Source organism: Panulirus ornatus, chromosome 12 (genome assembly GCF_036320965.1).
Source record: "Panulirus ornatus isolate Po-2019 chromosome 12, ASM3632096v1, whole genome shotgun sequence".
Classification (NCBI taxonomy): domain Eukaryota; kingdom Metazoa; phylum Arthropoda; class Malacostraca; order Decapoda; family Palinuridae; genus Panulirus; species Panulirus ornatus.
The window spans coordinates 16,433,376-16,460,738 of NC_092235.1; the positions used below are offsets into that span (position 1 = coordinate 16,433,376).

At 41.4% G+C, this 27,363-nt stretch overlaps 1 protein-coding gene across 33 annotated transcripts in view; it reads right to left on the reverse strand.

The window, feature by feature from the left end:
• Positions 1 to 27,363, reverse strand: part of tou (bromodomain adjacent to zinc finger domain 2B toutatis) — a 1,094,933-nt gene that overhangs the window by 77,553 nt on the left and 990,017 nt on the right. For all 33 annotated transcript variants that reach the window (XM_071667361.1, XM_071667356.1, XM_071667362.1 and 30 more), the window contains 3 exons: positions 23,667 to 23,835; positions 21,249 to 21,418; positions 20,909 to 21,030 (listed from right to left, as the gene is read on the reverse strand). In XM_071667361.1, coding sequence (XP_071523462.1) covers positions 20,909 to 21,030; positions 21,249 to 21,418; positions 23,667 to 23,835 — 461 coding nt within the window. The remainder of the gene's footprint in view (positions 1 to 20,908; positions 21,031 to 21,248; positions 21,419 to 23,666; positions 23,836 to 27,363) is intronic.

Below are 27,363 nucleotides of genomic sequence, written 5' to 3' on the forward strand. Positions count from 1 at the left end.
AATCTATTCACATATCTTCTCCTATATTTTTCTGAATATTTAGATACTTTATCCCTAGGGATAGGGGAGAAAGAGTACTTCCCATGTATTCCCTGAATGATTAAAAGGAGTGAGAGTGGGATGCTGGAAATCCTCCCCTCCAGTTTTACTTTTCCAAAACAAGGAACAGAGGTGAGGGCCAAATGAAATTTTCCCTCTGAGGGGGTCATCTGTTGCTGAACGCTACCTCGCAAATGCAGGAAATGGTGAGTGTGAATGAAAGAAATGAAGATACTTATGATACTATTCATACATTTGATAGAAACCTACTAATGACAAAAGTATGAAAAAAATGAAGATACTTATGATACTATTCAAACATTTGATAAAAACCTACTAATGACAAAAGTATGAAAAAAATATCATCATTCTAAATATACTTGATCACAGTTTCCCACGTCAGGGAGGTAGTTCCAGGACACAGAAGAAAGATCCAACCACTCATATACAAATATATATATATATATATATATATATATATATATATATATATATATATATATATATATATATTATTTTTTTTTTATTATACTTTGTCGCTGTCTCCCGCGTTTGCGAGGTAGCGCAAGGAAACAGACGAAAGAAATGGCCCAACCCCCCCCCATACACATGTATATACATACGTCCACACACGCAAATATACATACCTACACAGCTTTCCATGGTTTACCCCAGACGCTTCACATGCCTTGATTCAATCCACTGACAGCACGTCAACCCCGGTATACCACATCGCTCCAATTCACTCTATTCCTTGCCCTCCTTTCACCCTCCTGCATGTTCAGGCTCCGATCACACAAAATCTTTTTCACTCCATCTTTCCACCTCCAATTTGGTCTCCCTCTTCTCCTCGTTCCCTCCACCTCCGACACATATATCCTCTTGGTCAATCTTTCCTCACTCATTCTCTCCATGTGCCCAAACCACTTCAAAACACCCTCTTCTGCTCTCTCAACCACGCTCTTTTTATTTCCACACATCTCTCTTACCCTTACGTTACTCAATCAAACCACCTCACACCACACATTGTCCTCAAACATCTCATTTCCAGCACATCCATCCTCCTGCGCACAACTCTATCCATAGCCCACGCCTCGCAACCATACAACATTGTTGGAACCACTATTCCTTCAAACATACCCATTTTTGCTTTCCGAGATAATGTTCTCGACTTCCACACATTCTTCAAGGCCCCCAGAATTTTCACCCCCTCCCCCACCCTATGATCCACTTCCGCTTCCATGGTTCCATCCGCTGCCAGATCCACTCCCAGATATCTAAAACACTTCACTTCCTCCAGTTTTTCTCCATTCAAACTCACCTCCCAATTGACTTGACCCTCAACCCTACTGTACCTAATAACCTTGCTCTTATTCACATTTACTCTTAACTTTCTTTTTCCACACACTTTACCAAACTCAGTCACCAGCTTCTGCAGTTTCTCACATGAATCAGCCACCAGCGCTGTATCATCAGCGAACAACAACTGACTCACTTCCCAAGCTCTCTCATCCCCAACAGACTTCATACTTGCCCCTCTTTCCAAAACTCTTGCATTTACCTCCCTAACAACCCCATCCATAAACAAATTAAACAACCATGGAGACATCACACACCCCTGCCGCAAACCTACATTCACTGAGATCTAATCAATTTCCTCTCTTCCTACATGTACACATGCCTTACATCCTCGATAAAAACTTTTCACTGCTTCTAACAACTTTCCTCCCACACCATATATTCTTAATACCTTCCACAGAGCATCTCTATCAACTCTATCATATGCCTTCTCCAGATCCATAAATGCTACATACAAATCCATTTGCTTTTCTAAGTATTTCTCCATACATTCTTCAAAGCAAACACCTAATCCACACATCCTCTACCACTTCTGAAACCACACTGCTCTTCCCCAATCTGATGCTCTGTACATGCCTTCACCCTCTCAATCAATACCCTCCCATATAATTTACCAGGAATACTCAACAAACTTATACCTCTGTAATTTGAGCACTCACTCTTATCCCCTTTGCCTTTGTACAATGGCACTATGAACGCATTCCGCCAATCCTCAGGCACCTCACCATGAGTCATACATACATTAAATAACCTTACCAACCAGTCAACAATACAGTCACCCCCCTTTTTTATAAATTCCACTGCAATACCATCTAAACCTGCTGCCTTGCCGGCTTTCATCTTCCGCAAAGCTTTCACTACCTCTTCTCTGTTTACCAAATCATATATATATATATATAATATATATAATAAATATAAATAAATATATATATATATATATATATATCTTTTCTTTTTCTTTTAAACTGTTCGCCATTTCCCGCATTAGCGAGGTAGCGTTAAGAACAGAGGACTGGGCCTTTTTTGGAATATCCTCACCTGGCCCCCTCCGTTCCTTCTTTTGGAAAATTAAAAAAAAAAAAAAAAACAAGAGGGGAGGATTTCCAGCCCCCCGCTCTCTCCCCTTTTAGTCGCCTTCTACGACACGCAGGGAATACATGGGAAGTATTCTTAATCCCCTATCCCCAGGGATAATATATATATATATATATATATATATATATATATATATTTTTTTTTTTTGCTTTGTCGCTGTCTCCCGCGTTTGCGAGGTAGCGCAAGGAAACAGACGAAAGAAATGGCCCAACCCACCCCAATACACATGTATATACATACGTCCACACACGCAAAATATACATACCTACACAGCTTTCCATGGTTTACCCCAGATGTTTCACATGCCCTGATTCAATCCACTGACAGCATGTCAACCCCGGTATACCACATCGCTCCAATTCACTCTATTCCTTGCCCTCCTTTCACCCTCCTGCATGTTCAGGCCCCAATCACACAAAATCTTTTTCACTCCATCTTTCCACCTTCAATTTGGTCTCCCACTTCTCCTCATTCCCTCCACCTCCGACACATATATCCTCTTGGTCAATCTTTCCTCACTCATTCTCTCCATGTGCCCAAACCATTTCAAAACACCCTCTTCTGCTCTCTCAACCACGCTCTTTTTATTTCCACACATCTCTCTTACCCTTACGTTACTTACTCGATCAAACCACTTCACACCACACATTGTCCTCAAACATCTCATTTCCAGCACATCCATCCTCCTGCGCACAACTCTATCCATAGCCCACGCCTCGCAACCATACAACATTGTTGGAACCACTATTCCTTCAAACATACCCATTTTTGCTTTCCGAGATAATGTTCTCGACTTCCACACATTCTTCAAGGCCCCCAGAATTTTCGCCCCCTCCCCCACCCTATGATCCACTTCCGCTTCCATGGTTCCATCCGCTGCCAGATCCACTCCCAGATATCTAAAACACTTCACTTCCTCCAGTTTTTCTCCATTCAAACTCACCTCCCAATTGACTTGACCCTCAACCCTACTGTACCTAATAACCTTGCTCTTATTCACATTTACTCTTAACTTTCTTCTTTCACACACTTTACCAAACTCAGTCACCAGCTTCTGCAGTTTCTCACATGAATCAGCCACCAGCGCTGTATCATCAGCGAACAACAACTGACTCACTTCCCAAGCTCTCTCATCCCCAACAGACTTCATACTTGCCCCTCTTTCCAAAACTCTTGCATTCACCTCCCTAACAACCCCATCCATAAACAAATTAAACAACCATGGAGACATCACACACCCCTGCCGCAAACCTACATTCACTGAGAACCAATCACTTTCCTCTCTTCCTACACGTACACATGCCTTACATCCTCGATAAAAACTTTTCACTGCTTCTAACAACTTTCCTCCCACACCATATATTCTTAATACCTTCCACAGAGCATCTCTATCAACTCTATCATATGCCTTCTCCAGATCCATAAATGCTACATACAAATCCATTTGCTTTTCTAAGTATTTCTCACATACATTCTTCAAAGTAAACACCTGATCCACACATCCTCTACCACTTCTGAAACCACACTGCTCTTCCCCAATCTGATGCTCTGTACATGCCTTCACCCTCTCAATCAATACCCTACCATATAATTTACCAGGAATACTCAACAAACTTATACCTCTGAAATTTGAGCACTCACTCTTATCCCCTTTGCCTTTGTACAATGGCACTATGCACGCATTCCGCCAACCCTCAGGCACCTCACCGTGAGTCATACATACATTAAATAACCTTACCAACCAGTCAACAATACAGTCACCCCCTTTTTAAATAAATTCCACTGCAATACCATCCAAACCTGCTGCCTTGCCGGCTTTCATCTTCCGCAAAGCTTTTACTACCTCTTCTCTGTTTACCAAATCATTTTCCCTAACCCTCTCACTTTGCACACCACCTCGACCAAAACACCCTATATCTGCCACTCTATCATCAAACACATTCAACAAACCTTCAAAATACTCCCTCCATCTCCTTCTCACATCACCACTACTTGTTATCACCTCCCCATTTGCGCCCTTCACTGAAGTTCCCATTTGCTCCCTTGTCTTACGCACTTTATTTACCTCCTTCCAGAACATCTTTTTATTCTCCCTAAAATTTAATGATACTCTCTCACCCCAACTCTCATTTGCCCTTTTTTTCACCTCTTGCACCTTTCTCTTGACCTCCTGTCTCTTTCTTTTATAAATCTCCCACTCAACTGCATTTTTTCCATGCAAAAATCGTCCAAATGCCTCTCTCTTCTCTTTCACTAATACTCTTACTTCTTCATCCCACCACTCACTACCCTTTCTAATCAACCCACCTCCCACTCTTCTCATGCCACAAGCATCTTTTGCGCAATCCATCACTGATTCCCTAAATACATCCCATTCCTCCCCCACTCCCCTTACTTCCATTGTTCTCACCTTTTTCCATTCTGTACTCAGTCTCTCCTGGCACTTCCTCACACAAGTCTCCTTCCCAAGCTCACTTACTCTCACCACCCTCTTCACCCCCAACATTCACTCTTTTTTTCTGAAAACCCATACAAATCTTCACCTTAGCCTCCACAAGATAATGATCAGACATCCCTCCAGTTGCACCTCTCAGCACATTAACATCCAAAATTCTCTCTTTCGCGCGCCTGTCAATTAACACGTAATCCAATAACGCTCTCTGGCCATCTCTCCTACTTACATAAGTATACTTATGTATATCTCGCTTTTTAAACCAGGTATTCCCAATCATCAGTCCTTTTTCAGCACATAAATCTACAAGCTCTTCACCATTTCCATTTACAACACTGAACATCCCATGTATACCAATTATTCCCTCAACTGCCACATTACTCACCTTTGCATTCAAATCACCCATCACTATATATATACATATATATATATATATATATATATATATATATATATATATATATATATATATATATATATATATATCTCTTTTCTTTTTGTTTCATACTATTCGCCATTTCCCGCATTAGCAAGGTAGCGTTAAGAACAGAGGACTGGGCCTTTGAAGGAATATCCTCACATGGCCCCCTTCTCTGTTCCTTCTTTTGGAAAATTAAAAAAAAAAAATGAGAGGGGAGGATTTCCAGCCCCCCACTCCCTTCCCTTTTAGTCGCCTTCTACGACACGCAGGGAATACGTGGGCAGTATTCTTTCTCCCCTATCCCCAGGGATATATATATATATATATATATATATATATATATATATATCTGATGTGTGGATTAGGTGTTTGCTTTGAAGAATGTATGTGAGAAATACTTAAAAAGCAAATGGATTTGTATGTAGTATTTATGGATCTGGAGAAGACATATGATAGAGTTGATAGAGATGCTCTGTGGAAGGTATTAAGAATATATGGTGTGGGAGGCAAGTTGTTAGAAGCAGTGAAAAGTTTTTATCGAGGATGTAAGGCATGTGTACGTGCAGGAAGAGAGGAAAGTGATTGGTTCTCAGTGAATGTAGGTTTGCAGCAGGGGTGTGTGATGTCTCCATGGTTGTTTAATTTGTTTATGGATGGAGTTGTTAGGGAGGTGAATGCAAGAGTTTTGGAAAGAGGGGCAAGTATGAAGTCTGTTGGGGATGAGAGAGCTTGGGAAGTGAGTCAGTTGTTGTTCGCTGATGATACAGCGCTGGTGGCTGATTCATGTGAGAGACTGCAGAAGCTGGTGACTGAGTTTGGTAAAATGTGTGAAAGAAGAAAGTTAAGAGTAAATGTGAATAAGAGCAAGGTTATTAGGTACAGTAGGGTTGAGGGTCAAGTCAATTGGGAGGTAAGTTTGAATGGAGAAAAACTGGAGGAAATAAAGTGTTTTAGATATCTGGGAGTGGATCTGGCAGCGGATGGAACCATGGAAGCGGAAGTGGATCATAGGGTGGGGGAGGGGGCGAAAATTCTGGGAGCCTTGAAGAATGTGTGGAAGTCGAGAACATTATCTCGGAAAGCAAAAATGGGTATGTTTGAAGGAATAGTGGTTCCAACAATGTTGTATGGTTGCGAGGCGTGGGCTATGGATAGAGTTGTGCGCAGGAGGATGGATGTGCTGGAAATGAGATGTTTGAGGACAATGTGTGGTGTGAGGTGGTTTGATCGAGTAAGTAACGTAAGGGTAAGAGAGATGTGTGGAAATAAAAAGAGCGTGGTTGAGAGAGCAGAAGAGGGTGTTTTGAAATGGTTTGGGCACATGGAGAGAATGAGTGAGGAAAGACTGACCAAGAGGATATATGTGTCGGAGGTGGAGGGAACGAGGAGAAGAGGGAGACCAAATTAGAGGTGGAAAGATGGAGTGAAAAAGATTTTGTGTGATTGGGGCCTGAACATGCAGGAGGGTGAAAGGAGGGCAAGGAATAGAGTGAATTGGATCGATGTGGTATACCGGGGTTGACGTGCTGTCAGTGGATTGAATCAGGGCATGTGAAGCGTCTGGGGTAAACCATGGAAAGCTGTGTAAGTATGTATATTTGCGTGTGTGGACGTATGTATATACATGTGTATGGGGGTGGGTTGGGCCATTTCTTTCGTCTGTTTCCTTGCCCTACCTCGCAAACGCGGGAGACAGCGGAAAAAAAAAAATCTTTTTATTATATTATGTCGCTGTCTCCCGCATTAGCGAGGTATTGCAAGGAAACAGACGAAAGAATGGCCCAATTCACCCACACACACATGTATATACATACACGTCCACACACGTACATATACATACCTATACATTTCAAGGTAGACATATATATGCATACACAGACATATACATATAAACATATGTACATAATTCATACTGTCTGCCTTTATTTACTCCCATCGCCACCTCGCCACACATGAAATAACAACCCCATCACCCGACATGCATGCGAGGTAGTGCTAGGAAAAGACAACAAAGGTCACATTCGTTCACACTCAGTCTCTAGCTGTCATGTATAATGCACCGAAATCACAGCTCCAAACAGATTCAACAAACTTTCAAAATATTCACTCCATCTCCTTCTCACTTCATTATTACTTGTTATTACCTCCCCATTTGCCCCCTTCACTGATGTTCCCATTTCTTCTTTTGTCTTACGGATTTTATTTACCTCCTTCAAAATTTATTCTCACCAAAATCTAATAATCTCACCCCAACTCTCATTTGCCCTATTTTCCACCTCTTGCACCTTTCTCTTAACCCCTTACCACTTCCTTTTATACATCTCCCAGTCATCTACACTACTTCCCTGCAAAAACTGTCAAAACACCTCGCTGTTCTGTTTCAATATGTCTTATTTCTTCATCCCACCATTCACTACCCTTTCTAATCTTCCCATCTCCCATCTTTCTCATACCACATGCATCTTTTGCGCAAGCCATCACTGCTTCCCTAAATACATCCCATTCCTCCAGCACTCCCCTTAAGTCATTTGCTCTCACCTTTTGCCATTCTGCACTCAATCTCTCCTGGTATTTCCTCACACAAGTCTCCTTCCCAAGCTCACTTACTCTCACCACTCTCTTCTCCCCAACATTCAGTCTTGTGAAAACCTCTACAACTTTTCACCTTCGCCTCCAAAAGATAGTCATCAGACATCCCTCCAGCTGCCCCTCTCAACACATTAACATCCAAAAGTCTCACTTTTACACGCCTATCAATTAACATGTAATCCAGTAACACCCTCTGGCCATATCTCCTACTTACATACATATACTTATGTATATCTCTCTTTTTAAACCAGGTATTCCAAACCACCAGTCCTTTTTCAGCACACAAATCTACAAGCTCTTCACCATTTTCATTTACAACACTAAACACCCAATGTACACTAATTATACCCTCAACTGCCAAATTACTCACCTTTGCAATCAAATCACCCATCACTATAACCCAGTCTCGTGCATCAAAGCTACTAACACACTCATTTAGCTGCTCCCAAAACACTTGTCTCTCATGATCTTTCTTCTTATGACCAGGTGCAGAGGCCCATCCACTTTCAGTTTTCCCCATATCAATCTAGAGTTTACTTTCTTACACTCTATCACATATTCCCACAACTCCTGCTTCAAGAAGAGTGCTACTCCTTTCTTTACTCTTGTCCTTTCAATAACCCCTGACTCCAAAAACATTCCAAAACCACTCTTCCCCTTTACCCTTGAGCTTCGTTACACTCACAGCTGAAAGATCCAGGTTCCTTTCCTCAAACATACTATCTATCTCTCCTTTTTTCTTATTTGGATTACATCCACACACATTTAGACAACCCAGTCTGAGCTTTCAAGGAGGATGAGCACTCTCCGCATGACTCCTTCACCCATTTCCCCTTTTAGAAAGTTAAATACAGAGAGGGGAGGGTCTCCAGCCCCTGCTCCCGCCCCCTTTAGTCGCCCTCTACAACACACAGGGAATATGTGGGGAGTATTCTTTCTCCCCTATCCCTACCCTCCTTGTATTTAAATTTCTAAAAGTGGAAACAGATAAAGGAGTCATGCGAGTAATGCTCATCCTCCTCGAAGGCTCAGATTGAGGTGGCTAAATGTGTGTGGATGTAAGAAAGATGAGAAAAATGGAGAGATCGGTAGGTTGTTTGAGGAAAGGAACCTGGATGTTTTGGCTCTAAGTGAAATGAAGCTTAAGGGTAAAGGGGAAGAGAGGTTGGGAATGTCTTGGGGGTACAGTCAGGAGATGTTGAGAGGATAAGAGCAAAGGAAGGAGTAGCACTACTCCTGAAGCAGGAGTTGTGGGAATATGTGATAGAGTGTAAGAAAGAGATGGGGAAAACTGAAAGTGGATGGAGAGAGATGGGTGATTATTGGTGCCTATGCACCTGGTCAAGAGAAGAATGATCATAAGAGGCAAGTGTTTTGGGAGCAGCTGAGCGAGCAGTAGCAGCTTTGATGCATGAGACCGGGTTATAGTGATGGGTGATTTGAATGCAAAGGTGAACAATGTGGCAGTTGAGAGTATAACTGGTGTACATTGGGTGTTCAGTGTTGTAAATGGAAATGGTCGAGGTGGTGTGCGAAGTCAGAGGGTCAGGGACAATGGTTTGGTAGACACAGAAGTGGTAATGAAAGATTTGCGGCAAGCCAGCAAGGTGGCGGGTTTGGATGGTATTGCAGTAGAACTTATCAAAAAAGGGTGACTGTGTTGTTAACTGGTTGATGAGGATATTCAATGTATGTATGGTTCATAATAAAAAGCCTGAGGATTGGCAGAATGCATGCATAGTGCCATTGTACAAAGGCAAAGGGGATAAAGCTGAGTGTTCAAATTACAGAGGTATAACTTTGTTGAGTATTCCTGGTAAATTATATGGGAGGGTATTGACTGAGAGGGTAAAGGTATGTACAGAGCATCAGATTAGGGAAGAGCAGTGTGGTTCCAGAAGTGGTAGGTGGATGTGTGGATCAGGTGTTTGCTTTGAAGAATGCATGTGAGAAGTACTTGGGTAAACAGATAGATTTGTATGTAGCATTTATGGATCTGGAAAAGGCATATGATAGAGTTGATAGAGATGCTTTGTGGAAGGCATTAAGAGTATATGGTGTGGACGTTAAGTTGCTAGCAGTGAAAGTTTTTATCAAGGATGTAAGGGATGTGTACGAGTAGGAAGAGAGGAAAGTGATTGGTTCCCAGTAAATGTCAGTTTGTGGCAGGGGTGTGTGATGTTGTGATGGCTGTTTAATTTGTTTATGGATGGGGTTGTTAGGGTGGTGAATGTAAGAGTTTTGGAGAGAGGGGCAAGTATGCAGTCTGTTGTGGATGAGAGAGCTTGGGAAGTGAGTCAGTTGTTGTTCGATGATGATACAGTGCTGGTGGCTGATTCAGTTGAGAAACTGCAGAAGCTGGTGACTGAGTTTGGTAAAGTGTGTGAAAGAAGAATGCTGAGAGCAAATGTGAATAAGAGCATGGTTATTAGGTACAGTAGGGTTCAGGGACAAGTTAACCGGGAGGTAAGTTTGAATGGAGAAAAACTGGAGGAAGTGAAGTGCTTTAGATATCTGGGAGTGGATGGAACCATGAAAACAGGAGTGAGTCACAGGGTGGGGGAGGGGGTGAAGGTTCTGGGAGCGTTGAAGAATGTGTGGAAGGCGAGAACGTTATCTTGGAGAGCAAAAATGGGTATGTTTGAAGGAATACTGGTTCCAACAATGCTATATGGTTGCAAGGCATGGGTGATAGATAGGATTGTGCGGAGGAGGGTGGATGTGCTGGAAATGAGATGTTTGTGGGCAATATGTGGTGTGAGGTGGTTTGATCGAATAAGTAATGAAAGGGTAAGAGAGATGTGTGGTAATAAAAAGAGTATGGTTGAGAGAGCAAAAGAGGGTGTGTTGAAATGGTTTGGTCACATGGAGAGAATGAGTGAGGAAAGATTGACCAAGAGGATATATGTGTCAGAGGTGGAGGGAAAGAGGAGAAGTGGGAGACCAAATTGGAGGTGGAAGGATGGAGTGAAAAAGATTTAGAGCAATCGGGGCCCCAAACATACAGGAGGGTGAAAGGCGTGGAAGGAGTGAATTGGAACAATGTGGTATATCGAGGTCGACGTGCTATCAATGGATTGAAACAAGGCATGTGAAGTGTCTGGGGTAAACCATGGAAAGGTTTGTGGGGCCTGGACATGGAGAGGGAGCTGTGGTTTCAGTGCATTACACATGACAGCTAGAGACAGAGTGCGAATGAATGTGGCCTTTGTTGTCTTTTCCTAGCACTATCTTGAATGTGCACGGGGGAGGGGGGTGCCCTTTCATGTGTGGCAGGGTGGCAACAGAAATGGATGAAGGCAGCATGTATGGATATGTACATGTGTATATATGTATATGTATACAGTGAAATGTATAGGTATGTATATACGCGTGCGTGGGCGTTTATGTATAAACATGTGCATGCATTGGGCCATTCTTTCATCTGTTTCCTTGCACTACCTTGCTAACGTGGGAAAAAGTATAAAATAAAAATATAGAATATATATGGTCATAAACAAACATATCAACATATACGTTATTATTATTATTTTGCTTTGCCGCTGTCTCCCGTGTTAGCGAGGTAGTGCAAGGAAACAGACTAAAGAATGGCCCAACCCACCCACATACACATGTATATACATACATGTCCACACACGCAAATATACATACTTATACATCTCAATGTATACATATATATGGGAAAGGATCACAATTTTGGGGTGATCAAGATATTCCTATGAGTCTACGGGGAAAATGAAACACGAAAAGTTCCCAAGTGCACTTTCGTGTAATAATCACATCATCAGGGGAGACACAAGAGAGAAATATAACAGTCAGTTGATATACATCCCCTAATGATGTGATTATTACACAAAAGTGCACTTGGGAACTTTTCGTGTTTCATTTTCCCGTGGACTCATATATACACACACAGACATATACATATATACACATGTACATAATTCATACTGTCTGCCTTAATTCATTCCCATCGCCACCTCGCCACACATGGAATAACAACCCTCTCCCCCCTCATGTGTGTGAGGTACTGTTAGGAAAAGACAACAAAGGCCCCATTCGTTCACACTCAGTCTCTAGCTGTCATGTAATAATGCACCGAAACCACAGCTCCCTTTCCACATCCAGGCCCCACAGAATTTTCCATGGTTTACCCCAGACGCTTCACATGCCCTGGTTCAATCCACTGACAGCACGTCGACCTCGGTATACCACATCATTCCAATTCACTCTATTCCTTGCACGCCTTTCACCCTCCTGCATGTTTAGGCCCCGATCACTCAAGATCTTTTTCACTCCATCTTTCCACCTCCAATTTGGTCTCCCACTTCTCATCTTCCCTCCACCTCTGACACATATATCCTCCTGGTCAATCTTTCCTCACTCATTCTCTCCATGTGACCAAACCATTTCAAAACACCCTCTTCTGCTCTCTCAACCACACTCTTTTTATTACCACACATCTCTCTTACCCTATAATTACTTACTCAATCAAACCACCTCCCACCACATATTGTCCTCAAACATCTCATTTCCAGCACATCCACCCTCCTGCGCACAACTCTATCCATAGCCCAAGCCTTGCAACCATACAACATTGTTGGAAACACTATTCCTTCAAACATACCCTTTTTTGCTTTCCGAGATAATGTTCTCGACTTCCACACGTTCTTCAAGGATCCCAGAATTTTCACCCCCTCCCCCACCCTATGATTCCCTTCCGCTTCCATCCGCTGCCAAATCCACTCCCAGATATCTAAAACACTTCACTTCCTCCAGTTTTTCTCCATTCAAACTTACCTCCCAATTGACTTGAGCCTCAACCCTACTGTACCTAATAACCTTACTCTTATTCACATTTACTCTCAACTTTCTTCTTTCATACACTTTACCAAACTCAGTCACCAGCTAACATATACATATTTTATCTATCTATTTTGCTTTGTCGCTGTCTCCCGTGTTAGCGAGGTAGTGCAAGGAAACACACGAAAGAATGGCACAACCCACCCATATACACATGTATATACATACACATCCACACACGCAAATATACATACCTATACATCTCAACGTATACATATATAAACACACACAGACATATACATATATGCACATGTACATAATTCATACTGTTTGCCTTTATTCATTCCCATCGTCCCCCCCCCCCACACACATGAAATAACAACCCCCTCCCACCTCATGTGCGCAATGTAGCACTAGGGAAAGACAACAAAGGCCACGTTCGTTCACACTCAGTCCCTAGCTGTCATGTAATATTACACCGAAACCACAGCTCCCTTTCCACATCCAGGCCCCACAGAACTTTCCATGGTTTACGCCATACGCTTCTCATGCCCTGGTTCAATCCATTGACAGCACGTCAACCCCGGTATACCACATCGATCCAATTCACTCTATTCCTTGCACGCCTTTCACCCTCCTGCATGTTCAGGCCCCAATCACTCAAAATCTTTTTCACGCCATCTTTCCACCTCCAATTTGGTCTCCCACTTCTCCTCGTTCCTTCAACCTCTGACACATATATCCTCTTGGACAATCTCTCCTCACTCATTCTCTCCATGTGACCAAACCATTTCAAAACACCCTCTTCTGCTCTCTCAACCACACTCTTTTTATGACCACACACCTCTCTTACCCTATTATTACTTAATCAAACCACCTCACACCACATATTGTCCTCAAACATCTCATTTCCAGCACATCCATCCTCCTTCGCACAACTCTATCTATAGCCCACGCCTCGCAACCATATAACATTGTTGGAACCACTATTCCTTCAAACATACCTATTTTTGCTTTCCGAGATAATGTTCTCAACTTCCAAAATTCTTCACTGCTCCCAGAAATTTCGCCCCCTCCCCCAACCTATGATTCATTTCCATTTCCATGGTTCCATCCACTGCCAAATCCACTCCCAGATATCTAAAACACTTCACTTCCTCCAGTTTTTCTCCATTCCAACTTACCTCCCAAATGACTTGACCCTCAACCCTACTGTACCTAATAACCTTGCTCTTATTCACATTTACTCTCAGCTTTCTTCTTTCACACACTTTACCAAACTCAGTCAACAACTTTTGCAGTTTCTCACATGGATCAGCCACCAGTGCTGTATCATCAGCGAACAACAACTGACTCACTTCCCAAGCTTTCTCATCCACAACAGACTGCATACTTGCCCCTCTTTCCAAAACTCTTGCATTCACCTCCCTAACAACCCCATCCATAAACAAATTAAACAACCATGGAGATATCACACATCCCTGCCGCAAACCTACATTCACTGAGAACCAATCACTTTCCTCTCTTCCTATATGTATACATGCCTTACATCCTCGATAAAAGCTTTTCACTGCTTCTAACAACTTGCCTCCCACACCATATATTCTTAATGACTTCCACAGAACATCTACATCAACTCTATCATATGCCTTCTCCAGATCCATAAATGCTACATACAAATCCATTTGCTTTTCTAAGTATTTCTCACATACATTCTTCAAAGCAAACACTTGATCCACACATCCTCTACCACTTCTGAAACAACACTGCTCTTCCCCAATCTGATGCTCTGTACATGCCTTCACCCTCTCAATCAATACCCTCCCATATAATTTCCCAGGAATACTCAACAAACTTATACCTCTGTAATTTGAGCACTCACTCTTATCCCCTTTGCCTTTGTACAATGGCACTATGCAAGCATTCCGCCAATCCTCAGGCACCTCACCATGAGTCATACATACATTAAATAACCTTACCAACCAGTCAACAACAGTCACCCCCCTTTTTAATAAATTCCACTGCAATACCATCCAAACCTGCTGCCTTGCTGGCTTTCATTTTCTGCAAAGCTTTTACTACCTCTTCTCTATTTACCAAATCATTTTCCCTAACCCTCTCACTCTGCACACCATCTCGACCAAAACACCCTACATCTGCCACTCTATCATCTAACACATTCAACAAACCTTCAAAATACTCACTCCATCTCCTCTCACATCACCACTACTTGTTATCACCTCCCCATTAGCCCCCTTCACTGAAGTTCCCATTTGTTCCCTTGTCTTATGCACTTTATCTACCTCCTTCCAAAACATCTTTTTATTCTCCCTAAAATTTGCTGATACTCTCTTACCCCAACTCTCATTTGCCATCTTTTTCACCTCTTGCACCTTTCTCTTGACCTCCTGCCTCTTTCTTTTATGCCTCTCCCACTCATTTGCATTATTTCCCTGCAAAAATCGTCCAAATGCCTCTCTCTTCTCTTTCACTAGTAATCTTACTTCTTCATCCCACCACTCACTACCCTTTCTAATCTGCCCACCTCCTACAATTCTCATGCCACAAGCATCTTTTGTGCAAACCATCCCTGCTTCCCTAAATACATCCCATTCCTCCCCCACTCCCCTTACCTCCTTTGATCTCACCTTTTTCCATTCTGTACTCAGTCTCTCCTGGTACTTCCTCACACAAGTCTCCTACCCAAGCTCACTTACTCTCACCACTCTTTTCACCCCAACATTTTCTCTTCTTTTCTAAATACCTCTACAAATCTTCACCTTTGCCTCCACAAGATAACGATCAGACATCCCTCCTGTTGCACCTCTCAGCACATTAACATCCAAAAGTCTCTCTTTCGCACGCCTATCAATTAACACATAATCCAATAACGCTCTCTGGCCATCTCTCCTACTCACATATGTATACTTATGTATATCTCGCTTTTTAAACCAGGTATTCCCAATCACTAGTCCTTTTTCAGCACATACATCTACAAGCTCTTCACCATTTCCATTTACAACACTGAACACCCCACGAACACCAATTATTCCCTCAACTGCCACATTACTCACCTTTGCATTCAAATCACACCCATCACTATAACCCAGTCTCATGCATCAAAACTACTAACACAATCACTCAGCTGCTCCCAAAACATCTGCCTTTCATGATCTTTCTTCTTATGTCCAGGTGCATACGCACCAATAATCACCCATCTCTCTCCATCAACTTTCAGTTTTACCCATATCAATCTAGAGTTTACTTTCTTACGCTCTATCACATACTCCCACCACTCCTGTTTCAAGAGTAGTGCTACTCCTTCCCTTGCTCTTGTCCTCTCACTAATCCCTGACTTTACTCCCAAGACATTCCCAAACCACTCTTCCTCTTTACCCTTGAGCTTCATTTCACTCAGAGCCAAAACATCCAGGTTCCTTTCCTCAAACATACTACCTATCTCTCCTTTTTTCTCATCTTGGTTACATCCACACACATTCAAACACCACAATCTGAGCCTTTGAGGAGGATGAGCACTCCCTGCGTGACTCCTTCTTCTGTTTCCCCTTTTAGAAAGTTAAAATACAAGGAGGGGAAGGTTTCCAGCCCCCTGCTCCCGTCCCCTTTAGTTGCCTTCTACGACACGTGAGGAATGTGTGGGAAGTATTCTTTTTCCCCTACAGCCATATACATATATACACATGTACATATGGGATTTACCATTCACCACATCATTTATTCATTGTATATTAAATGTTATGAACAAAAGATAATTTCTAATGCTTGTTAAGGCTTCTTTTTATATCATCTATTTCTCCTACCATTTTCTGAATTAGGGACAAACCTACTTAAGGGAACTTTACATAAAAAATATATGAAAAACATAATTCAATGTATCTGTAGGAGAAACTAAATTGAGCTAGGGTTGCCCATTGCCAGTGACCTGTCAAGGGTGAAGCACTAAAAACTTAAAAACAGCATTGTAGTTCACCAGTTATGAAGACTATTCTGCCATAGCCAGCCCACTGAAGAAGCTCCTGAAGGGAATAGGCAGTAGAAGGACATATCACAAATTGCAGCAATGGGGCATACAGAGGACAACATGCTATCAGAGTAGTGAAACAAGGCATATGAGAAAGCCAAGGGAAAACCAGAAAGGTTTGTGCCGCCTGGTTGGTGATAGGGTGTGGTTTCGGTGCATTACACATGAAAGATACATAATGGATGTGAGTGAATGAGGCATTTTTTGCATGTTCCTGGTGTTACCTTGCTAATGCAGGAAATGATAAACAAATATGAAGGTAAAGAAAGGAAGTTTGAAACAAAGGCAGGCAGAGCTAGGTAAGAATTCCATCTCTGTAGATTGACTATATTCCCCAAAAGGCATGCATGATGAATGTCATCCAAACGCCCATTTGTGTTCAACAGAGTCAGTAAAACAATGTTGGACTAAAATATGAAAAAAGTCATAGCGAATCAATAAAACAACATAATCATTTAGTCAGTGTGCTCTCAACAGACTGCTCTCTTAAAGACCACAATACCAGACTGGTCTGTTAAAGACCAAAATACATCTTGGATACCAAAATAGTAAACAGAAAAACTATTTCTCTCATGAACTGAAAGAATATCATAAGTATAAAAATTAAAAAGTCTAACAGTCCTTAACTTATGCAAGATGAAATGAAAAACCAATAGAAGGAATGTATTGATATGACATCTTCCCAACACACTCCAACCACAAACATATTGGTGAGATACTTTATCAATACACCATCACTTTGTGGAAGATGAAAGCCGGCAAGGCAGCAGGTTTGGATGGTATTGCAGTGGAATTTATTAAAAAAGGGGGTGACTGTATTGGTGACTGGTTGGTAAGGTTATTTAATGTATGTATGATTCATGGTGAGGTTCCTGAGGATTGGCGGAATGCTTCCATAGTGCCATTGAACAAAGGCAAACGGGATAAGAGTGAGTGCTCAAATTACAGAGGTATAAGTTTGTTGAGTATTCCTGGTAAAATATATGGGAGGGTATTGATTGAGAGGGTGAAGACATGTACAGAGCATCAGATTGGGGAAGAGCAGTGTGGTTTCAGGTGTTTGCTTTGAGGAATGTATGTGAGAAATAGTTAGAAAAGCAAATGGATTTGTATGTAGCATTTATGGATCTGGAGAAGGCATATGATAGAGTTGATAGAGATGCTCTGTGGAAGGTATTAAGAATACATGGTGTGGTCGAGGATGTAAGGCATGTGTACGTGTAGGAAGAGAGGAAAGTGATTGGTTCTCAGTTAATGTAGGTTTGCGGCAGGGGTGTGTGATGTGTCCATGGTTGTTTAATTTGTTTATGGATGGAGTTGTTAGGGAGGTGAATGCAAGAGTTTTGGAAAGAGGGGCAAATATGCAGTCTGTTGTGGATGAGAGAGCTTGGGAAGTGAGTCAGTTGTTGTTCGCTGATGATACAGCGCTGGTGGCTGATTCATGTGAGAAACTGCAGAAGCTGGTGACTGAGTTTGGTAAAGTGTGTGAAAGAAGAAAGTTAAGAGTAAATGTGAATAAGAGCAAGGTTATTAGGTACAGTAGGGTTGAGGGTCAAGTCAATTGGGAGGTAAGTTTGAATGGAGAAAACTGGAGGATGTAAAGTGTTTTAGATATCTGGGAGTGAATCTGGCAGCGGATGGAACCATGGAAGTGAGAGTGAATCATAGGGTGGGGGAGGGGGCGAAAATTCTGGGAGCCTTGAAGAATGTTTGGAAGTCGAGAACATTATCTCGGAAAGCAAAAATGGCTATGTTTGAAGGAATAGTGGTTCCAACAATGATGTATGGTTGTGAGGCGTGGGCTATGGATAGAGTTGTGCGCAGGAGGGTGGATGTGCTGGAAATGAGATGTTTGAGGACAATATGTGGTGGGAGGTGGTTTGATCGAGTAAGTAATGTAAGGGTAAGAGAGATGTGTGGAAATAAAAAGAGTGTGGTTGAGAGAGCAGAAGAGGGTGTTTTGAAATGGTTTGGTCACATGGAGAGAATGAGTGAGGAAAGATTGACCAGGAGGATATATGTGTCAGAGGTGGAGGGAACGAGGAGAAGTGGGAGACCAAATTGGAGGTGGAAAGATGGAGTGAAAAAGATTTTCAGTGATCGGGGCCTAAACATGCAGGAGGGTGAAAGGAGGGCAAGGAATAGAGTGACTTGGAACGATGTGGTATACCGAGGTCGACGTGCTGTCAATGGATTGAACCAGGGCATGTGAAGCGTCTGGGGGAAACCATGGAAAGTTCTGTGGGGCCTGGATGTGGAAAGGGAGCTGTGGTTTTGGTGCATTATTACATGACAACTAGAGACTGAGTGTGAACGAATGGGGCCTTTGTTGTCTTTTCCTAGCGGTACCTCGCACAAATGAGGGGGAGGGGGTTGTTATTCCATGTATGGTGGGGTGGCGATGGGAATAAATAAAGGCAGAAAGTATGAATTGTGTACATGTATATATATGTATATGTCTGTATGTGTATATATATGTGTACATTGAGATGTATAGGTATGTATATTTGCGTGTGTGGATGTGTATGTATATATATGTGTATGTGGGTGGGTTGGGCCATTCTTTCGTCTGTTTCCTTGCGCTACCTAACTAACGCGGGAGACAGCGACAAAGCAAAATTACATAAATAAATATACCATCACCAAAAGTTCTTCTTATTGACAGTGTAAGTTGACTCTATCACCTGTTTCTTGAGTGTCTTTTCATTCTTCGACAGTATTCTTTCACCACTAGATAAACAAGCGATTCTCAGAAAGCTGGTGAACACTTGATCACTGACTGGCCACTGGCAACTCCAAGGGTGCGCCATTTTGATAACTGCTTCTTTCCCTACACTTTGAAGCTTTGGAACTCTACCCTCTCAATGTCTTTTCCAACAATTATAAACAGGCACAGTTTAAAAGAGAAGTTTTTCACTTCTCCAAAATTTGCAGATAATTCATTGTCCCTTCTGTTTTCCTTTTATTAACCTCTCTATATTTCATTTAAGGCCTGGCCTTAATGTGGACTTCTGTTCCTGATAGGGGAAAGGAATCTTTCTTTTCTACATGTTCCCCATTTCCTGCAATGCAGAGGTAGCACTAGGAACATATGAAGAAAATATCTTATTTACCTACATCCACTCCCTAGCTGTCATGTGTAATGTACCAAAACCTGAGCCCCCTATCCACAATCTGACCTCAAGAACCTTTCCTTTCCATTGTTTACCCCAACCTCTTCATACACCCTGATTCAGCACACTAACAATATGCTGTCTCATGTCAAACACACTGCTCTAATTCACACTTCCACCTCCTCGTTTCCCACATTTTCTTGTTCTTTCCACTTCTGATATGTATATCCCCTAGTCATTCTTTCCTCACTCATCCTCTCCCGATAGCCTGACTATTTCTATAAAACCTCTTAGGCTATTCTGTAATACTCTCATTACCATACCCCTTTCTTACCCTTTTCTGATTCAATCAACACATATGCCACATACTGACCTCAAAATTTTATTTCAAGCACATTCATCCTGTCTTTTACATTTCTATCTATCTATAAAGCACCAAAAGGAATACTATTCCATATTTGCCCTTAAAGATAGTAATCTTTCTTTCTAAATGTTCCTCAGTGCACTAAAGGCCTATGCCCCCTCACACACTCTATGGGTCACTTCAGTTCCCATAGTTCCATTTGCTGCCATAGTCACTACAAGTTCTCTCTAAATCAAACCCACACTCCAGATAACCTGTTTCTCTTCAAAGCTAAAACCTTTTAACCTTACTTTTATTCACATTTGCTCTCATATGTCTCCTTTCATACACTCACAAACTCAGACACTAGCCTCTGGAGTCCCTCACACAAATCTGCCACTAGCATGGACTCCAACCTGCCATGCAGTTTGGGGTATCATATCGCAAGATCCATATGATCATACATGCTAAAGGGAAGAAATGTTATATTACATGACTGATATAAATGGGCAAGGTTGGATAAGTTCAATAAAATATGTGCAAAGTGAAAAATGCTCCACTGTTCTGATTGAATTACTCAGGACAAATCAACAGGCAGCCATAAATCAGCAAATCATATTCATGAGAACAAAATATGACAATTTGCACCTACCAGTCACCATCAGGAATATTGTTCATGGGTGGTTTAAAGCAGTGGGTGTGGTAGCCCTTGTCACAGCCATCACACAAGAGCAGCTTTTCCTCGTGATCTCCACTATGGCAAAATTGGCAGTACTGTAATAAAAGAAAAAAGTCTGAGTCACTTTTAATTAATCACATAGGAATGGTAAGTCTACTGTAATTAGGAAAAATGTGCTGGATACATCCAAATTGCTGATTAACACAAGGAGTTAATACAAATATATGAATTAGTAATAAAATCTCAGGCATAAAAAATCAAGTCATTTTACAAAGACTAAATAAGTACCAACAGGGAGCATATCAATACTTACAGCTTTCATGATACTCTTATCCCATGCTACTGCTGTTTCCAACATGTAAGTACACATTGCAAGCTGAGCAGCAGTCTCTGTTTTGCTTACTGCTTCTCGCCAGATTTGTAGACCTTTGGGTAATTCCTTGGTTTCTGGTGTAACCTCATTCTTTGGGTTAGGTGGTACCCCTATGAAATAAAGAAAATAATTATATACTGAGGACAAAAAATTGTGAAAAAGATCCCCTCTACAAGTGGAAAAGGTTAACAAAAAGGACTTGAGTGGTTCAAAAGGACACGAGGAAGATTAGATGGGAGGCAGGGCTCAATGAGGAAACAAGGCAAGTACAAATTGCTGATCACATTCTGTGGTAATTACACTGTGGAGGATAGTTCTATAACCAGTTCTATAACCAGAGTAAATATCATTGCAATTAGAGGTCCTGTGAAATCCAAAATGCAGTTGGATGTCTTCCTAACCTTGCAACCAAAATGTGGACATGGGATAAGTCACAGTAATCAAGAATCCAGGTTGTGGAAATAACTTATTTAAGCTGAGCATATGGCATGACTACATGTAATGAAGAAAGTAATGAAGGGGGTGTATAAGAGATTTGGTTTGGAAGGGAATGCAAAGGAAATGAGTTGTGGAGTGTTAGAGTGGGTGAAACATAATACTTTAAGGTGGTTTAAGGATGTGGAAAGAATGCATGACAGGTAGTTTACAAGGAGAGTGCATGATAGTACAATAAAAGGAGATGGTGTGAGAGGAAGACGTTCTGTGACATGAGGAAATAGAGTGGAAAAGTACGAGAGGGAAAGAAATGGAGGAAGAATGCATGGAATGGTGTATGCAAAGGAAGCATGTAAGGGTAGTGATGAGTGGAGATTCTTTTGCAATGCCACCCCCTTGATAGGAATTTCCAAAGAGAGCAGGCAAAAGAGATACATAACAGAAGAAAATAGCTTAGATTACACTGCTCGCTTTTTATGTTGTATGTAATTCTTGCTGGCCTGTTTGTGGTGCTGTTGAGACATGAGACGGTATAGCCAGAGGAAGGGTAATTATCAGTGATAAAGTTTTGGCCTTTAGATTTTATGTACTGTGTGAATGCTGGCCAGTCTGTTTTTCTACAGCTTCTTTTGGTGGTTGTGTGGGCTGGCTGGGTGAGCATTTGCTCACATCCACTCTCCAGCTGTCTTGTATTACATGATGCACCAAAACCAAAGCATGTGTTTAATAGCACATATTTGACTTTACATTCCAGGGTCACAGTGACCTAATCAACCCTTGTGGTGCCCTTAGTTTTCTTATCCCCAATGAACAAAAGTCAGCAAAACACTCACCAACACTGTACAATTCCAATTCATTATCCTCTTCAGGCAACTCTGAATGAGATCTTTCTCACTTCACTGATTCATCCAGCATTCTCCTTTTTTACAAGGGATCAAGAATGCTCCAATGCATCCCCATAAGAGGGACACACAAGGATGCCATGGATGCAAGGGCAGAAAGATTTTCTTCCTCATTAGATACACACATCCAACAATATTCTTTTCTTTCAAGGGTAAAAGAATGCTCTAATGCTTAAGCAGGTGGTGGCTATACAACATGCCCATGTGGACACATGCAGACACTGGAATGAGGCAGCTCAACTGATTCATTTTTCAGTTGGGTAACCAATTATGGGCCAGCCAACAGAGACTACAATGTAATCAAATCTCAGTTTGTGACAAAATACTAAGTGTGCATAGTGGATTGACATATTTGGTAACATGCTTCTGAAGCAATGAATGGATTGAGGTTTACGACTGACTAAATGATTAGAAATATGTTTCAAGCTTCATAGTGTTATCACCACAAATAAGGAATTTACACACAAACAAAATTTTCTGCATATTTGGCCTGGACCTTAAAATCCATGGTCACTCAAAATACTTGTTTCATAAAGATATCTCCACAAATATGAAAGGTATGACTCAAAAAAGGGAAGAGCACAAGGTGAACAAGACATTAAAAGTCAAGGTCACAGTGATTTTAACGTTGGTACCCAAAACTTTGTATTTTGATCATCCATATATGCTCAAAGTTTCATACCAGTCTCTCCGCAAATAAAGTGGTTGCAGCTTTGACAATGAATTATCAGGAGTAAGAAGAAAATAGTATGTATTTGCCTTTGTTGAGGAGAAGATATATCAAGGCACTTACATTGCTGCTCTACCAAGCTGCATTAGGAAATAACAGGAAGTTTAACAATTCTAAACAAAAGCAAACAGATCCTGATGTAAAAACTGACGCTAATGTCAGAATGGAAACGTAAGTTCTTCCTTACAATGCAGAGGCAAGCCAATAACGGTTTTAGTGCTAAAAAGTAACTACCAGTGTGATTTTTTCATAAATGCTTCATGCTCACTGTATACAGATATAAACACTTACCTAGAGGGGGTTTAAGATATCTTCTCTCAATCCCTTCTTCAAGTGCCAGTAATCTTTCCCGGCCAACATGGATGGGATTAAGGCGTATATCATTCTCGTCCACTGGTGGAAGACAAGATGCACGAAATTCCCCAACATGCTTTTCTCCACTATCACCTAAACGCCAACTCTGTGTAAGGCAAAATGGCATTACTAAATAGTAAACAAGGAATCAATATCCCATATACAATTAGGCCTTATTAGTCAAATAACTCTAAAGAGTAAGGGTGACCTTAAGTCCCTACTAAAAGTCTTCATAACAGGTATAATAAAATCCTATCATAACTGACTGATTGGTGGAAAGGGTGGTCCATTAGAAGACACATTCCATTACATTCCAAATTCTTCCAATGAACATTAATAAATAAAATACTGAAATGTGTTGTGGAAACATTCTTAATTCTCTCACTGAAATTTGTTCTTGCATGTTGACCCCTTCCAACCCACTCACAAGATGGAGGTATTCAGAGGAGCAAAGATTAACCTGAATCAGAAGGAAATAACTTCAGGTTCACTTGTACTGAACCACCTCTTGGCCAGAAATGGGGCATGCATGAGGCAAAAATATTACTCTCCTCATGCTCAATTATTTTCAGCTTTTCAGCAATGCTAAAGTATTTACTGGGCTTCTTACTATGTGCAACACAGATATTATTCCTATCTGTCATAACTTAACTTAAAAAGACAGACCCCTATTCCATATAAATACATAGCAATTACATGAGAACATAGGAAATGAGTTCTTCTACTGATCTAGTATGTGCTTATCTCAGACTAGAGGGCAGTGACCAAGCCAGGTCTTGCTTCGTCTTAATATTTCTACTTAATGTATCTTTGTTGGTGTTTCCTGGCGCTACCTAGCTGACATAAAAGGTGGCGATGCTATTTCCTGTGGGGTGGAGTGGTGCCGAGAATGGAAGGAGGCGAGCAAGTATGAATATGTGTATATGTGTATATATGTATATAAGAACGTGAAATCGCAATTCAGAAGTTCATATAATTTCATTTAACATTAATCTTTCTATACATGTGGCACATGTTTCATGAGGACAATCCACCTCATCAGCTGAAATGAAGGCATTTCAGGGTAAGGCAGCAATCAGGAATGACCCTGTATAGGACTCCCCCCAATAAATACCCCGAGGATAGTCTTGCAAGGGGAATTCCCCTTTCCCGGTGTCCAGCCAGGTAATGTAATTTTCTCTTGCCCTAGTCTGTAGCCACTGCACTATACTGCCTTGTGTTTTTATGCTTTGCCCACATCCTAGGTTTGTTATGATTATTGTGTTGTACAGAGGATGAGATCTCTTGGTTTGAAAATTTATCTGGACTGTTAAAGTAACTGTTGTGCTCTGTAATGTATTCCTGTTTCCTTGTATCATTTCTTTCTTTCAAGATTAGTAGTTTTATTCACTGAATCAAATTTTATCCCTTAACTTTTAAGTAGCATTATCTTGTATTGTGTAACAAGAAATTGGCACCTGATGAGGATCATCTCTGAGAAACATATTATGCCAAATGAATAGAAAAATTACATGTTAAATAAAACTCTGCATGTTAAATAAAACTACATGCAATTTCACCTTCATATATATACATCTATTATTTTCTATTATACTTTGTCGCTGTCTCCAGTGGTAGCAAGGTAGCGCACGGAAACAGATAAAACAATGGTCCAACCAAACCACACAAGCACATATACATACCTATACATTTCAACGTATACAAGTCTCTCTTTCGCGCACCTATCAATTAACATGTAATCCAATAACACTCTCTGGCCATCTCTCCTACTTACATTCCTATACTTATGTACTTATCTCTCTTTGGAAACCAGGTATTCCCAATCACCAGTCCTTTTTCAGAACATAAATCTACAAGCTCTTCACCATTTCCATTTACAACACTGAACACCCCATGTACACCAATTATTCCCTTAACTGCCACATTACTCATCTTTGCATTCAAATCACACATCACTATAACCCGGTCTCGTGCATCAAAACTGCTAACACGCTTACTCAGCTGCTCCCAAAACACTTGCCTCTCATGATCTTTCTTCTCATGCCCAGGTGCATATGCATCAATAATCACCCATCTCTCTCCATCCACTTTCAGTTTTACCCATAACAATCTACAGTTTACTTTCTTACACTCTATCACATACTCCCACCACTCCTGTTTCAAAAGTAGTGCTACTCCTTCCCTTGCTCTTGTCCTCTCACCAACCCCTAACTTTACTCAGGGGTAGGTGAGAGGACAATATATATTCATACTTATTATACTTTGTCGCTGTCTCCCACATTAGTGAGGCAGTGCAGAGAAACAGACAAAAGAATGGCCCAACCCACTAACATAAACATGCATATACATTACTCACCTTTGCATTCAAATCACCCATCACTATAACCCGGTCTCGTGCATCAAAACTACTAACACGCTTACTCAGCTGCTCCCAAAACACTTGCCTCTCACGATCTTTCTTCTCATGCCCAGGTGCATATGCATCAATAATCACCCATCTCTCTCCATCCACTTTCAGTTTTACCCATAACAATCTACAGTTTACTTTCTTACACTCTATCACATACTCCCACCACTCCTGTTTCAAAAGTAGTGCTACTCCTTCCCTTGCTCTTGTTCTCTCACCAACCCCTAACTTTACTCAGGGGTAGGTGAGAGGACAATACATATTCATATTTATTATACTTTGTCGCTGTCTCCCACATTAGTGAGGTAGTGCAGAGAAACAGACAAAAGAATGGCCCAACCCACTAACATACACATGCATATACATAAACGCTCACACACACACATATACATACCAATACATTTCAACGTATACATACATATACATACAAAGACGTATACATATATACACATGTACATATTCATACATGCTACCTCCATCCATCCCTGCCACGTCCCCACAACACATGAAATGGCACCACACTCCAATGCATGCGCACAAGGTAACGCCAGGAAAAGACAACAAAGGCCACAGTCATTCACACTCAGTCTCTATCTGTCATGTATAATGCACCAAAAGCACAGCTCCCTTTCCACATCAAGGCCCCACAGAACTTCCATGGTTTACCACAGATGCTACACATGCCCTGGTTCAATCCACTGATAGCACATCAACCCCAGTATACCACATTGTTCCAATTCACTCTATTCCTTGAACGCCTTTCACCCTCCTGAATGTTCAGGCCCCAATCACTCAAAATCTTTTTCACTCCATCCGTCTACCTACGATTTGGTCTCCCAATTCTCGTTTCCTCCACCTCTGACACCTCTTCATCAATTTTTCCTCTCATTCTTTTCATGTGACCAAACCATTTCATTACACCCTCTTCTGCTCTCTCAACCACACTTTTTATTTCCACACATCTCTCTTACTCTTTCATTACTTAATCAAACAACCTCACACCACACATTGTCCAAAAACATTTCATTTCCAACACATCCACCTTCCTCCGCACAACCCTATCTATAGCCCATGCCTCACAACCATATAACATTGTTGGAACCACTATTCCTTCAAACATATCCATTTTTGTTCTCTGAGATAATGTTTTCGCCTTCCACAAATTCTTCAATGCTCCCAGAACCTTTGCCCCCTCCCAACCCAGTGACTCACTTCTGCTTCCATGGT